This window comes from Rhinatrema bivittatum, chromosome 8 (genome assembly GCF_901001135.1).
Source record: "Rhinatrema bivittatum chromosome 8, aRhiBiv1.1, whole genome shotgun sequence".
Lineage (NCBI taxonomy): Eukaryota > Metazoa > Chordata > Amphibia > Gymnophiona > Rhinatrematidae > Rhinatrema > Rhinatrema bivittatum.
Genome location: NC_042622.1, coordinates 55,476,535 through 55,492,273, shown reverse-complemented (window position 1 = coordinate 55,492,273; position 15,739 = coordinate 55,476,535). Strand labels below are relative to the sequence as shown.

The following is a 15,739-nucleotide window of genomic DNA, read 5'->3' as shown; positions in this document are numbered from 1 at the left end:
GCGTTGACTCGGTAAATGTAACATCAGGACTTGCTAGAGACAAAGTCCCTGGATGTAATAAATGATTGCTTCATGGAGCAATTGGTTCAGGAACCAACAAGAGAGGGAGCTATTTTAGATTTAATTCTTAGTGGAACGCAGGATTTGGTGAGAGAGGTAACAGTGGTGGGGCCACTTGGCAACAGTGATCATAACATGATCAAATTTAAACTAATAACTGGAAGGGGACAATAAGTAAATCTGCAGCTCACAACTAAACTTTCAAAAGGGAAACTTTGATAAAATGAGGAAAATAGTTAGAAAAAAACTAAAAGGTGCAGCTGCAAAGGTTAAAAGTGTTCAACAGGCTTGGACATTGTTTAAAAATACAATCCTAGAGGCGCAGTCCATATGTATTCCACACATTAAGAAAGGTGGAAAGAAGGCAAAACAATTACCGGCATAGTTAAAAGGGGAGGTGAAAGAAGCTATTTTAGCCTAAAGATCTTCATTCAAAAATTGGAAGAAGGATCCAACAGAAGAAAATAGGATATAGCATAAACGTTGGCAAGTTAAATGTAAGACATTGATAAGACAGGCTGAGAGAATTTGAAAAGAAGTTGGCCGTAGAGGCAAAAACTCACAGTAAAAACTTTTTTAAATATATCCAAAGCAGAAAGCCTGTGAGGGAGTAAGTTGGACCGTTAGATGATCGAGGGGTTAAAGGGGCACTTAGAGAAGATAAGGCCACCATGGAAAGATTAAATGATTTCTTTGCTTCGGTGTTTACTGAAGAGGATGTTGGGGAGGTACCCATACTGGAGAAGGTTTTCATGGGTAATGTTTCAGATGGACTGAATCAAATCACGGTGAACCTAGAAGATGTGGTAGACCTGATTGACAAACTGAAGAGTAGTAAATCACCTGGACCGGATGGTATACACCCCAGAGTTCTGAAGGAACTAAAAAATGAAATTTCAGACCTATTAGTAAAATTTTGTAACCTATCATTAAAATCATCCATTGTACCTGAAGGCTGGAGGATAGCAAATGTAACCCCAATATTTAAGAAGGGCTCCAGGGGCGATCCGGGAAATTACAGACCGGTTAGCCTGACTTCAGTGCCAGGAAAAATAGTGGAAAGTGTTCTAAACATCAAAATCACAGAATATACAGAAAGACATGGTTTAATGGAACAAAGGCAGCATGGCTTTACCCAAGGCAAGTCTTGCCTCTCAAATCTGCTTCACTTTTTTGAAGGAGTTAATAAACATGTGGATAAAGGTGAACCGGTAGATGTAGTATACTTGGATTTTCAGAAGGCGTTTGACAAAGTTCCTCATGAGAGGCTTCTAGGAAAAGTAAAAAGTCATGGGATAGGTGGCGATGTCCTTTCGTGGATTGCAAACTGGCTAAAAGACAGGAAACAGAGAGTAGGATTAAATGAACAATTTTCTCAGTGGAAAGGAGTGGGCAGTGGAGTGCCTCAGGGGTCTGTATTAGGACCCTTACTTTTCAATATATTTATAAATGATCTGGAAAGAAATACAACGAGTGAGATAATCAAATTTGCAGATAATACAAAATTGTTTATTTATTTATTTAACATTTTTATATACCGGGATTCATGCGAATTAGCATATCGTCTCGGTTTACATTGTAACTGAAAAACAAGCATGTAAGAATGCTAATTACATAGAATAGGAAATAAAACTTGGTACAGTATACAGTAAAACATGGAACATAATAGAAAAAGGGAAACAAAAACAGTTAAATCACAAGCAGATTGTGATAAATTGCAGGAAGACCTTGTGAGACTAGAAAATTGAGCATCAAAATGGCAGATGAAATTTAATGTGGATAAGTGCAAGGTGATGCATATAGGGAAAAATAACCCATGCTATAGTTACACAATGTTAGGTTCCATATCAGGTGCTACAATCCAAGAAAGAGATCTAGGCGTCATAGTGGATAACACATTGAAATCGTTGGTTCAGTGTGCTGCGGCAGTCAAAAAAGCAAACAGAATGTAGGAAATTATTATAAAGGGAATGGTGAATAAAACGGAAAATGTCATAATGCCTCTGTATCGCTCCATGGTGAGACCGCACCTTGAATACTGTATACAATTCTGGTCGCCGCATCTCAAAAAAGATATAATTGTGATGGAGAAGGTACAGAGAAGGGCTACCAAAATGATAAGGGGAATGGAACAGCTCCCCTATGAGGAAAGACTAAAGAGGTTAGGACTTTTCAGCTTGGAGAAGAGACGGCTGAGGGGGGTTATGATAGAGGTGTTTAAAATCATGAGAGGTCTAGAACAAGTAGATGTGAATAGGCTATTTACTCTTTCGGATAATAAAAAGACTAGGGGGCACTCCATGAAGTTAGCATGTGGCACATTTAAAACTAATCGGAGAAAGTTCTTTTTTACTCAATGCACAATTAAACTCTGGAATTTGTTGCCAGAGGATGTGGTTAGTGCAGTTAGTATAGCTGTATTTAAAAAAGGATTGGATAAGTTCTTGGAGAAGTCCATTACCTGCTATTAATTATTTGAAAATAGTCACTGCTATTACTAGCAACGGTAACATGGAATAGACTTAGTTTTTGGGTACTTGCCAGGTTCTTATGGCCTGGATTGGCCACTGCTGGAAACAGGATGCTGGGCTTGATGGACCCTTGGTCTGACCCAGTATGGCATGTTCTTATGTTAGGTTCCATATTAGGAACTACCACCCAGGAAAAAGCAAAATTGCTTACCTTGTAATAGGTGTTATCCCAGGACAGCAGGATGTAGTCCTCACATATGGGTGACGTCATCCACGGAGCCCTTAAGCGGGAAAAACTTCTGGCAAGTTTCCAGAAGCTTTTAACTGGCTGCCTGAGGCTACTGAGCATGCCCGGCATGCCATGATATTCCCTGCCACAGGGGTCTCACTCCAGTCTTGTATGTAGCAATAAGCATAAGCAAAATTAAAATAATAAAGTCTGAGGCCCAACTCCGCGGGGTGGCGGGTGGGTTCCGTGAGGACTACATCCTGCTGTCCTGGGATAACACCTATTACAAGGTAAGCAATTTTGCTTTATCCCAGGACAAGCAGGATGCTAGTCCTCACATATGGGTGATTAGCAAGCTAGAGGCTGAGTCATTGTCCGTGCAGGTAGCAGTGATGCTTTGTTGAGGAAATGATGCAGCCGAAGTTCACAGCAGGTTGGCTGTAGAAGGAGTTGGGATTAAACTGGAAACAAGTTCTTTAAGACAGATTGTCCATAGGCTGAATCCTGTCGTCCTTCCTTGTCTAAACAGTAGTGAGCTGCAAAGGTGTGGAGAGAAGTCCATGTTGCTGCTTTACAAATGTCAATGATTGGTACTGAACGAAAATGCGCTACTGAAGTTGACATTGCTCTTACTGAATGTGCCTTTACTCGCCCTTGGAGAGGAAGGCCCGCTTTTGTATAGCAAAATTGTATGCAGTCTGCTAACCAATTGGATAGAGTATGCTTTCCCACTGCTTTACCTGGCTTATTTGGGTCATAAGAGACGAAAAGCTGATTGGATTGTCTGAGGGACGTAGTGCGATTCAAGTAATAGGACAATGCACGTTTACAGTCCAAAGTGTGTAAAGCTCTTTCGCCTTGATGAGAGTGAGGCTTTGGAAAGAATGTGGGTAGAACTATAGTTTGATTTAAGTGGAATTCCGTAACTACCTTGGGAAGGAATTTTGGATGTGTTCGGAGAACCACTCTGTCATGGAGAAACTTTGTATAAGGTTCATATGTGACAAGTGCTTGTAATTCACTAACCCTCCTAGCTGATGTAATGGCTATGAGGAAAATAGTTTTCCATGTAAGAAATTTAAGTTCACAGGTATCTATGAGTTCGAAGGGAGAACGCATTAATCCTGTTAAGACCAGATTCAGGTCCCATTGCGTAGCTGGGGGCCGAATTGGTGGTTTAAGTTGAGTTAGACCTCTCATGAATCTACTGACGAGAGGTTGTGTTGAAATTGGTGCATCTCCTATCTTGTTATGATAAGCTGAGAGTGCACTTAAATGTACTCTGATTGACGATGTCTGAAGACCAGAGTCTGAAAGATAGTACAGATAATCTAGTAGAGTAGCTGTGGGGCAAGTGAAAGGATCTGTATTGTTTTGCTTGCACCAGGAAGTAAATCGTTTCCACTTGAAAGAATAATTCTTTCTTGTGGAAGGTTTGCGGGAAGCTATAAGCACCTGAGAAACATTAGTTGAGAGGTTAAGTGATTGTAAGATCAAGCTTTCAACATCCATGCTGTCAAGGATAGGGATTGAAGGTTGGGATGGCGCAACCGGCCCTGATCCTGAGTGATGAGAGTGGGAGCTACTCCCAGGCGTATTGGATCCTTGATTGACAGGTCTAGCAGTGTGGGAAACCATACTTGTCGAGGCCAATATGGGGCTATGAGAATCATGGACCCCTTGTCCTGTTGCAGCTTCACCAGCGTCTTGGTGATAAGCGGTATTGGAGGATATGCATACAGTAGGCCTGAGTTCCAAGGGCGAGCAAAGGCGTCCTTGGCTGGTTGGTGCGTCTGGTTGTGTCGAGAACAGAAGCTGTCCACCTTGTGGTTCAGATGCGATGCAAAGAGGTCTATTGTTGGTTGTCCCCAACGTTGGAATATGTTGGTCGCAACAGAGGGATTTAGAGACCATTCGTGTGGTTGGAACTGGTGACTGAGTCGGTCTGCTAGTACATTGTGAATCCCTGCTAGATAAGTGGCCTGTAGGAACATTGAGTGGTTCAAGGCCCAGTCCCAAATTTGTGCCGCTTCCTGACAAAGGAGATACGAGCCCGTACCTCCCTGTTTGTTGATGTACCACATGGCTACAGTATTGTCTGTTTGGATTAGCACAGTCTTGTGTGAAAGGCAGTCCTTGAACGCATGCAGCGCATAACGTATAGCTCGAAGTTCCAGGAAATTGATTTGGTAAGTGGCCTCGAGTTTTGTCCAAGTCCCTTGCGTTTGGAAAGAGTTCACATGAGCTCCCCATCCCAAGGTGGATGCATCTGTAGTTACTGTTATCTGAGGGATCGGTTTTTGGAAGGGCAGGCCTTTGCGCAAATTGTCCTTGAGTGTCCACCATCGTAGCGATGAGCGCAGCTGGTGGGTTACTTGGATGCGAGAGTGAAGTGGCTGAATGGCTTGGATCCATTGTGATCGAAGAGTCCATTGGGTTAGTCGCATGGCAAGTCTTGCCATAGGAGTGACGTGAACCGTTGACGCCATGTGGCCTAGTAAGATTAGAAACTGATGAGCTGTTGCTTGCGGTTGTATGGACATGGAGTACGCCAACCGGGACAGTGTTTGAGCACGATCTTCTGGAAGAAAAGCTTGTGCAAGGTTTGTGTCTAGTTCTGCTCCTATGTACTGTAGCAGATGAGACGGCTGAAGGTGGGATTTTTGATAGTTTATTAGAAAACCCAACCTGTGAAGCAACTGTATTGTGTAACGGAGGGACGTTAGTGCTCCTTGATGCGACTGGCTTTTTATTAGCCAATCGTCTAGGTAAGGGAAGACATGAACACCTTGCTTGTGTAAATGTCCTGCTATTACTGCTAGACATTTTGTGAATACTCTGGGAGCTGAGGCGAGGCCGAATGGTAGGACTCTGTATTGAAAATGCTGGTGTCCCACCTTGAATCTTAGGTACTTGCGATGAGGTGGGAATATAGGTATATGAGTATAAGCATCTTGAAGATCCAGAGAACAAAGCCAATCCCCCCTTTGTATGAGGGGAAGTATGGTGCCTAATGATACCATCCTGAATTTTTCTTTTCTTAGAAATTTGTTGAGATTTCTGAGATCTAGAATGGGACGAAGTCCTCCTGTTTTCTTTGGAATGAGGAAATATCGGGAATAGAATCCTCTTCCCTTCTGGGAGTGGGGCACGTGTTCCACAGCCTTTGCTTTCAGAAGAGTAGATAATTCCATTTGTAATTGAGGAATGTGTTCGAGATAGGAGTTTGTGGAGGAAACTCCTGCGGGGAAGTTGTGAAGTCCAGATGGTAACCTTGTTGGACTATGGATAAGACCCATTGATCTGTGGTGATGTTTTCCCATTCGTTGTAAAATTGGGAAATCCTTCCCCCTACTGGTAACTGTGGAAAGGGGTTTGGTTGGCTCCGTTCTCTGGTACTGCTTTCAAAAGCCAGAGGTGGAAGCAGTTTGGGGCGGAGGCTGAGGTCTTGCCGCTCTCTGCTGTCTTTGTTGAGGCCGTTGTTGAGGCCTTGTAGAGCGTGGTCTAGAAGCCTGAGGGTAATATCTCCTCGGCCTGTAGAAAGGTCGTCTTGTATCCCTACGCGGAGGCTTGCGGGCAGGATGAGTTGCAGGATCATGGGACAAAGTGGAGAGCTGCTTTAAAGTTTCCGAGTGCTCTCTCAGCTGTGCCACGGCGTCTTGTACCTTTGTTCCAAACAAGTTGTCACCTTGGCAAGGCAAGTCTACCAGCTTATCCTGGATTTCTGGACGTAAGTCCGAAGCCTTCAACCAGGCCCATCTACGGGCACTGATACCAGATGCTGCCGTTCTGGAGGAAGTCTCAAAGGCATCATACGCCGCTCGCACCTCATGTTTGCCCGCATCCAGTCCCTTCTGCACAATCTGTTGTGCTGCCTCTTGGTGTTGTTGAGGGAGAGATGGGAGAAATTCCTCTATCTGCTTCCACAGATTTCTTTGATGCTGTGTCATATATAGTTGGTACGCAGCAATTTTGCCATTTAGCATCGCTCCCTGGTAAATTTTTCGCCCCATCAGGTCCAGGAATCTGTTATCTTTCCCTGGCGGGATGGAGGCGTGCGTCCTAGATCTGCGTGACTTTTTCTGCGCAGATTCTACAACTAATGAGTTGTGTGGCAGTTGTGGTTTCTCGAACCCTGGGGCTGCTTGGACTAAATATGTAGAGTCCACTCTACGATTTACTCCAGGTGTTGTACACGGGTGCTCCCAAATCCTTTGCTGAAGTTGCAGCAGCACTTCATGCACTGGGATAGCCAAGTTATGTTTTGGGGGATCTACAAACTGTAGTATCTCCAGTGTCTGCTGCCTTTCATCCTTCTCTGCTTGAAGTTGAAAGGGGATGGATTCTGACATTTCCTGCACGAAGGAAGCAAAGGATAAATCCTCGGGAGGGGATTGCTTCTTGGCCTGAGGCGGAGTACCTTCAGATAAAAAATCCTCCGAAGAGTGCTCTGACTGTGTATCAGACCAGGAATCTGTTGGGACCTGGTGTGAACGATGGTCTAGCTTTGGAGATGGTACCATCCCAGACGGTCCTTGTAGAGGATCTTGAGTGTCCGGCTCACCCTCACTGGTATCACTCTGTCCCTCAGGCTGTGCAGGCAAGGAAGCTAATAGATCCTGGTATCTTTTTGTTAGCAGTGCATGCAGTCTTCTGTCAGAAGAAACTTCTGTAGTCTGCAGGGATGTATGTTTAGATTTCCCTGATGCCTTTTTCCCTTGTCCTGGTTTGGACGGGGCTAGGGTGTACCGAGGTGCTACCTGTGCAGCAGTAGGCAGTGCTGTAGTCAGGAAGGAGAACATAGAAATGGGAATCAAGGAGGAGATAGGCCTAGGGGCCATTGCGGACACCGATTCCATCGATGGATCTGACAGCTGTATCGATGATGAAGCTGCAGAGATCATCGGAGTAGCAGGTATCGCTGAAGAGCAGCTGGCCGCATCCATCGGCACAGAAAGTGCTGTTTGCGGAGATGCTGCAGTCGTCCTCGGCATCGAGATCGATGATGGCACCGGTAGTGGCATCGATATCGACGATGGCACCGGCATCGAGGAGGGCATCGACTCGATAGTCGGCATCGATTGAGTCATCGGCATCGGCCCGATGGCCGGCATCGACTGAGAAGTCGGCATCGACCCGGAGGTCGGCATCGGCCCTAGGGTCGGCATCGGTGATGTCGCCGGCATGTTTTCCTTGAGGGCATCGGTGACAATTTTCTTAATTAACGCCGTTAAATCTGTCACGGAAGTCGATGGAATCGATTCCTCTGTCGGTGCTGCGGAGGTCGATGACAATTTCCGCTGCTTAGATACCGGTTCCTCCGGCGGTGGTAACGGAGGGATGGAATGATGTCTGCGGTGTTTGTGCTTTGTACGCACCTCAGAAACAGATTTTGACGATGCCACTGACGGTGTTGGCGATGAAGCATCTCCTGAACCCTCTGGAATTCTCGTCTTGAGAAGTATCTTCTTCGATAAACCTACCGGTGAAGATTTTGTCGATGACGAGGGCGACGGCGATGGCCGGATTTGAAAAATCTGGGCCATTTTTTCCTGGCGAAGTTTCCTACCCTTCACCGTCATTTCTTGACACTGGGCACAGGAGGCGATGTCATGGTCTCCTCCCAGGCAGCGGACGCAGTCGACGTGCGGGTCCGTGATTGACATAGTCCGGTTGCAGGCCGGACATTTTTTGAATCCGGAAGTTTTTTCCGTCGACATCCGTCGATGATACCGGATTCCTTTTTCACAAAAAATTATGTGATGTTTGTCACCAGCCGGTGACAAACCGAGTAAGACCCGAAAGGGGTAAAAATTTGTAATTTAAGTTTGTCGTTGTGAGGTAACTCACAGGGCTCCTGGAAGCCGCGATGCGGATAGCAGCGCGGAAAAAAGAAGACTGGAGTGAGACCCCTGTGGCAGGGAATATCATGGCATGCCGGGCATGCTCAGTAGCCTCAGGCAGCCAGTTAAAAGCTTCTGGAAACTTGCCAGAAGTTTTTCCCGCTTAAGGGCTCCGTGGATGACGTCACCCATATGTGAGGACTAGCATCCTGCTTGTCCTGGGATAAAGATCTAGGCATCATAGTGGATAATATTTTAAAATTGTCAGCTCAGTGTGCTGCAGCAATCAAAAAAGCAAACAGAATGTAAGGAATTATTAGGAAGGGAATGGTTAATAGAACGGAAAATGTCATAATGCCTCTATATCGCTCCATGGTGAGACCGCATCTTGAATACTGTGTACAATTCTGGTCGCCGCATCTCAAAAAAGATATAGTTGTGATGGAGAAGGTACAGAAAAGGGCATCCAAAATGATAAAGGGGATGGAACAGCTCCCCTATGAGGAAAGGCTGAAGAGGTTAGGACTGTTCAGCTTGGAGAAGAGACGGCTGAGGGGGGATATGATAGAGGTCTTTAAGATCATGAGAGGTCTTGAACGAGTAGATGTGACTCGGTTATTTTCACTTTCGAATAATAGAAGGACTAGGGGGCATTCCATGAAGTTAGCAAGTAGCACATTTAAGACTAATCGGAGAAAATTCTTTTTCACTCAACGCACAATAAAGCTCTGGAATTTGTTGCCAGAGGAGGTGGTTAGTGCAGTTAGTGTAGCTGGGTTCAAAAAAGGTTTGGATAAGTTCTTGGAGGAGAAGTCCATTAACGGATATTATTCAAGTTTACTTAGGGAATAGCCACTGCTATTAATTGCATCAATAGCATGGGATCTTCTTAGTGTTTGGGTAATTGCCTGGTTTGGCCTCTGTTCGAAACAGGATGCTGGGCTTGATGGACCGTTGGTCTGACCCAGCATGGCAATTTCTTATGTTCTTATGTTTAGTATAGCTGTGTTTAAAAAAGGATTGGATAAGATCTTGGAGGAGAAGTCCATTACCTGCTATTAATTAAGTTGACTTAGAAAATAGCCACTGCTATTACTAGCAACGGTAACATGAAATAGACTGTTTTTGGGTACTTGCTAGGTTCTTAGGGCCTGGATTGGCCACTGTTGGAAACAGCATGCTGGGCTTGATGGACCCTTGGTCTGACGCTGAGAACTCTCTGGTACAACATGATCTTGACTCACTCCTCATACAAAAGAGTCAGCCGACCCCCAATGACCGGGACTGAGGAGTGGGCTGGTCACGCCTCATTGTGAAGACTTGGCCTCACTAGGCCCCTGGTCAGAGCCATCCCGGTTCGCTCTGCGGCCATGAAAAGATTGGGACCAAGGCTGAGAGCTTCCCGAGGTCTGTCTCTGGCCTGCGCCCGGACCTCTGCTCTGATGGAAATGCCTTTGGCCACAAAAATGAGAGCGAGCCGGCAAAAAACTTTCTGTCCTTTCGGCTTGTCCTCTGGAAGCTTATGCACTTTGTCATCTCCAAGCTGCTTTATCAGCTGTTCCAGGTCCTCTCCAAAGAGAAGCTTACCCTTAAAGGGGAGCACTCCAAGCTGTGTCTTTAACAAAATGTCCACTGCCCAATTGCACAGCCACAAGAGTCTCCTAGCTGAAACCGCAGATACCATAGTTCTGGAAAAAGCGTGAAGAAGATCATACAGGGTGTCAGCCCCATAAGCCATCTCTGCTTCTAAACATTCTGCCTGCTTCTCCTCCTGGGGTACAAGATCATTGACACTCTGCAACTACTGCACCCATTGTAGGCTTGCCTGAAACATATAACTGCTGCAGACTGCAGCTCGAATGCCTAGGGCAGAGACTTCAAAAATCTTTTGGAGATGCCCCTTCAGCTTACGATCCTGAAGATCTTTCAAAGCCGCTGCTCCTGCTACAGGAATGGTTGTCCGCTTTGAGACCACCAAAACAGACGTGTCCACTTTCGGAACCTTCAACAGTTCCAAAGTGTCTTCAGGCAAAGGATACAGCTTGTCCGTCGCCTTTTTCCTAGAGAGAACAGGAAGTCAGTACCAGCTATGTGCTAGCATATTGATTATTATTGAATGCATTTAATATTACCTTTAAATTCTTTATTTACTTATTGCATTTTGTATTTTGTATTGTATTCTATGAAATGTTTTATGAAATGCATTTTTTTCAACTGTTGTATGCTGCTTTGGGCAATCCTTAAGAATTGGCAAGGTGGGGTATAAACATACTAGAACATTAAAGAGAAACACACCTCTGCGTATAGAAGATATCCACAGGAAAGGTTCTTCCTTCTATGGTAAGAATGGCACAGGTGTCTTTGATGGGATCACTGGTCTCATTCTGATTAAAGAAGTCCTTGAATTTCTAGAATGCACAGTAAGATAATACACTGAAGAATTTAAAGTAGTACCTGCAAAAGATTTTTCTACATAATTCAGCTAGCCATTTGAACAAACAAAATCATTAACATCTACCTTTACTCTCGATTATTCCTTCATTCCTCAGGTACTGTTCGCATTCTGGGGCTAATTTTCAAAGCCATTTACATACATAAATTCTGGGTTTATGCACATAAATGGCTTGTATTGTGTGCACAAAACTGTGCATGTAAGCCAAATTTCCATAGATTTTTATGCACACAAAAAAAGGCATTCTGGAGGTCAGAGTTGGGATTCACGCACACATTTGATTTAATGAAGTCAATATTCAAAGCCATTTAATGGTTTAAATGGCAATATTTGAATATTCCTTTTGTTTATCCGGCTAAGTTAGCCGGATATATCATCATCAATTTCAGATTTAGCTGAATAAGAAAGGGGCATGTTGGACCATTGCAGGGCAGGGCTGAATTAGCCAAAAAAACTTATCCAGCTAACTCCAATATTTGGCTAACTCAAGATGTGCCTGAGAACAGGTCTAAAGTTATCTGGGAAGGGCAGGTGCCAATCTCCCCTGGCCCGCTCCCAGTTCCAGTCACATTTTTAATAAATGGCATACTCCAGGGTCCCTCTTCCCCCATCCTAACCCTAACCCTTCTCAGCGCTTCTGACATTGCTAGAGAGGAACACTTGAAGCATAAGCTTCCAACATAGCTCCCTAGCAATAGCAGAAGTGCTGGGCCCAAGTAGCAGTAGGCTGCTACCGTGATCCAGGCTGAAGAGCTTACTGATTAAAAATACCAGAAGGCTAGGAGAGTTGGGATTGGGGAGAGGGTGGAAGGCAGAGGGAGGAGGCCTGGAATCTACCATTTGCTAAAAATTTGGCTGGACCCAAGAGTGGAGTAGGGGTTGGAGGAAGACCAGCACCAGTCCTTTTGTTTTTATATTTCTTCAGATGGAGGGGTTGGGGGGGGGGGGGGGGGAGACTGCAGGCTTGGCCCAGTAGGGAGCACAGGTGAGAGGGGGGCAGCAATAGGGCCACAGTAAGTCCGCAATCTTGTTTTTTAAACCCCGCAGCTCCACTTAAGTCAGCTATATAGTTTTGAATATAACCGGCTAACTATAGCCCAGATTAACTTTACATGTAACCAGCGATATTAAAAAATATCCAGATAGGTTTAAAGTTACCCGGCAATGTTTAACCACATAATTTTATTCAGGGATATTCAGTCAAAAGTTTATCCCACTGAATATCCCAGATAAGTTATCCGGCTAACTAGCTGGATAGATCATCCGTTTTCAGGTCTTTGAATATTAGCCTCCATGTGTGTAAATTAACCCATACGAGTTATGCCCTATAGAGAGCAGGTGTTATTTTGCATGGATTAGTTTGTGCCCATTCTTAGGGATAATTTTCAAAACAAGCTTATGCGCATATGCTTGCTTTAAAACTTGGCATAACTTACGCACTTTGGCAACACATGCACATAGGGCTGGAGTCTGGGCAGAGTAGAAACTCATAGACAAATATTTTGATATTAAAAAAAAATATGAGCAGAAATTCTCTCAGCAAAACTACACACACCAAATAGCAAGTATAATTGTGTGCATGTAGTTTTGCCATGATAATATTCGAAGTGAACTTCTCTGCTAAAGTCTGCTTTGATAACTGGTGTACCTTATGCACATATTTGCTGGAAGTTACAAAATTACCTCTTTATGTTTTTCCTACTTAGCCACTCATACTTTTATGAATCTAAGCAAAACTGAGGCATTGCTGTGTTAATGCTCATCAGAACCCCATGCAGGGAACACACTGCTACATGTAAATAGTGATGGATATAATCATGAACAGCTAAAGCAGTGCTTCCCAACCTTTTTGTTTCGCAGCACACCTAGAGTTCACTTTGCTGTGGCACGCCAACCACTTCCTCTTCTCTTCCCTTGCCCCCCAATCCATTAGCACCATCAACTTCTCCCTTCTCTCTTTCCCCAGCATCATAATCACTCTTCTCCCCTAACATCAGCTTCTTCCCTTCCTTCTCCCTCAACCTCCATCATCATCACTTTCTCTAACCCTCATTCTCTCCCTCCCCAACTCCCTGGTATCATCATCATCACCTTCCTTCCCCACCATCTCTTCCCCTCCCTTCGCATTATCATCACCATTCCTCTCCTTCTACCCACCCCCCCCACCCCTCATCATCATCCTCATCATCTTCCCTTCCCCTCCATGCCTCCCCCACCCCCTGGAATTATCATCCCCTTCTCTCTCCACCTTCTCACCCTTGGCATCACCATCATCATCTTCCCTTTCCTTCTGCCTCTCTCTTCATCCCCAGCATCGTCGTCACCACATTCCCTCTCTCTCCTTCCATCTCTTCTTTTTGCCCCTAGCATCATCATTACCACTTTCCCTTTCCCTCTACCCCTCTCTCATATTCCCTGGAATCATCATCTTCTCTCTCTCCCTATCTTCTGCAGCCCGCTATCATCATTATGCTTTTCCCTAAACCCCTCTTCCCCACTTTTTAACATCACCTTCCCTTTCCCTCCAACTCTCTCCTCTAACCTCCAGGCATCATCACCATCTTCCCTCTCCCACCACCTCTTCCCTGCCCCGCCCCTTGCATTATCATCACCTTCCCCTCCCCTCCTGGCATCATTTCTCTACCAACCCTCCTCACCCCTGGAATCAACACCTTCCCGTTCCTTCTCCCCCTATCCCCTTCTCTCCCACCCCCCTGGCATCATCACTTTCCCTCTCCCTCCATCCCTCTCTCCCCCCCCCCCCAGGCATCATCATTATCACCTTCTACCACCTCTTCCCCCCATCCACTCACATCATCATGACCTTCCCCATGCCTTTATCCCCCATCATCCTCTCCTTCCATCTCCCTCCAACTGGCATCTTCTCCTTCCCTCTACCTCCACCCCTTTCTCTCACCCTTGGTATCATCATCATCATCACCTTCCCTCTGCCTCAACCCCTCTCACTTAGCCCCCTGGCATCATCATCAACTTCCCTCTGCCTCCACCCCCTGGCATCATCACCACCATCCTTCTCCTTCACCCCTGGCATCATCATTAACTTCTTTCTCTCTCCACCCTACTCCCTACTTCCATGCCAATCATCTCTTCCCTTTCCCTCCATCCCCCGGAATCACCTGCCCTCTCCCTCACCTCCTGGCATCATCACTTTCCCTCTCTCCATTCCTCTCCCCCCACATCATAATCTTCCATCTCCTCCACCCCCTTGCAATCACTTTCTCTTCCCTTTCCTTGTACCCTATGGCATCACCTTTTCTCAACCTCACTCCCTGGCATCATCAACTTCCCTCTCCCTCCACCTCTTCTAAGCATCATCATCTTCCCTTCTCCTTCAACCCCTGGAATCATCAGCTTCCCTGCCCCCCCCCTCCCCCATTTCCTGGCATCTTCACATTCCCTTCTCTCTCCCCTACACCTGGTAGCAAATTCAGCTGTCCCTTTCCCCACCCCCACCCCCAATCCCTGAACAGCAGAAATCTGGGAGCAGACTTACCCAGTGCTGCTTCTTCCACCTTTGCCAGTTTCCCTCTGCAATCTGAACTGCATGGGGCCAACTGGTCTTACAAGACGAGAGGACTCCATGCAGTTTCCATTGCAGAAAGCCAGCAGAGGGAAAGGAGCAGCTGCCAATAAGAACTGCTCTCTGATGCCCCCTACTGGTAGGAGGACATCCTGCAGGCCCAGAGGGAAAGGCAAAATAAAGACTGCAGCTGCGGCACACCATCTGCTAGAGGGGGGGCAAAACCCAGGAGTCTGGACTGATCCGGGTACGTACAGGGAAAAGTCAATTAGCCCTCCTTTGCCTCAGGCTCAAACTTAAGGGTGAATTTTCAAAGCACTTACATATGTAAAATCAGCATATATGCACATAAGTAGCTTGTACTCATATAATCACTATTTTATAAACATCGAAAGTACACACATAGTTTCCATCTCATGCACATATATATGCACAAGAAAAGAGGCAGTCTAGGGGCATGGACTCCATTTCCTCAGAAGGATGAGATGGCCGTGTCCAAACAGAAGCATGAGGATCAGATAAGTGCTGACATTAATCTTTCCCCCTGATGCAGGAATATGCCAAAACATCAGCTAAGATCTTTTACTCACCATGCAAATGTGATAGAGTAGGAAATAATTTTATTTGCACAAAATATAAAAACAATAAAATACATGTGGACTTTGACAAATTACAGGGGGTGACTGATCGAGTAGCCTTGTCTGTCCATTTTACACCTGTGTTAGATTTGAGAAGAGGACTTAAATGTTCCTGGCTTTCTGACATCCCTTCTTTCAAATGAACATCTAAATTTGTTTTGCTCATTTAGTTTATGGTGTGATACTGTCTATTATATTTTGCCTTGTCTAGATTTCTGAGTCACTTGTGTCACTCTCATATTGATTTCCACTCATAGTGCAGCCATCTAGTTCTTATGATAACAAAAGCAGTTCTGAGGAAACTACAAGACCTGGTCTAACTATCAAGCTAATACAGTAAAGTGCGGCCGCGGTTACCCTGCTTCTAACCTGCTTTCTACTCTCAATTTGGCCGCGTTAGTCCAACCTGCGATTCACTATCCCTTTTAATCCATCCCTTTTAATCCATCCCTTTCCACCCGCGGCATGTATATGAGAAGTAAACGATCGGATTAACTATTCCCTC

General features: G+C 45.3%; 1 protein-coding gene across 2 annotated transcripts in view; it reads right to left on the bottom strand.

Annotated features, from left to right (window-relative positions):
• The window catches only part of DHX35 (DEAH-box helicase 35), a 179,578-nt gene that overhangs the window by 84,898 nt on the left and 78,941 nt on the right, over positions 1–15,739 (bottom strand). For both annotated transcript variants that reach the window (XM_029612952.1, XM_029612951.1), the window contains exon 9: positions 10,899–11,011. In XM_029612952.1, the coding sequence (XP_029468812.1) occupies positions 10,899–11,011 (113 nt within the window). The remainder of the gene's footprint in view (positions 1–10,898; positions 11,012–15,739) is intronic.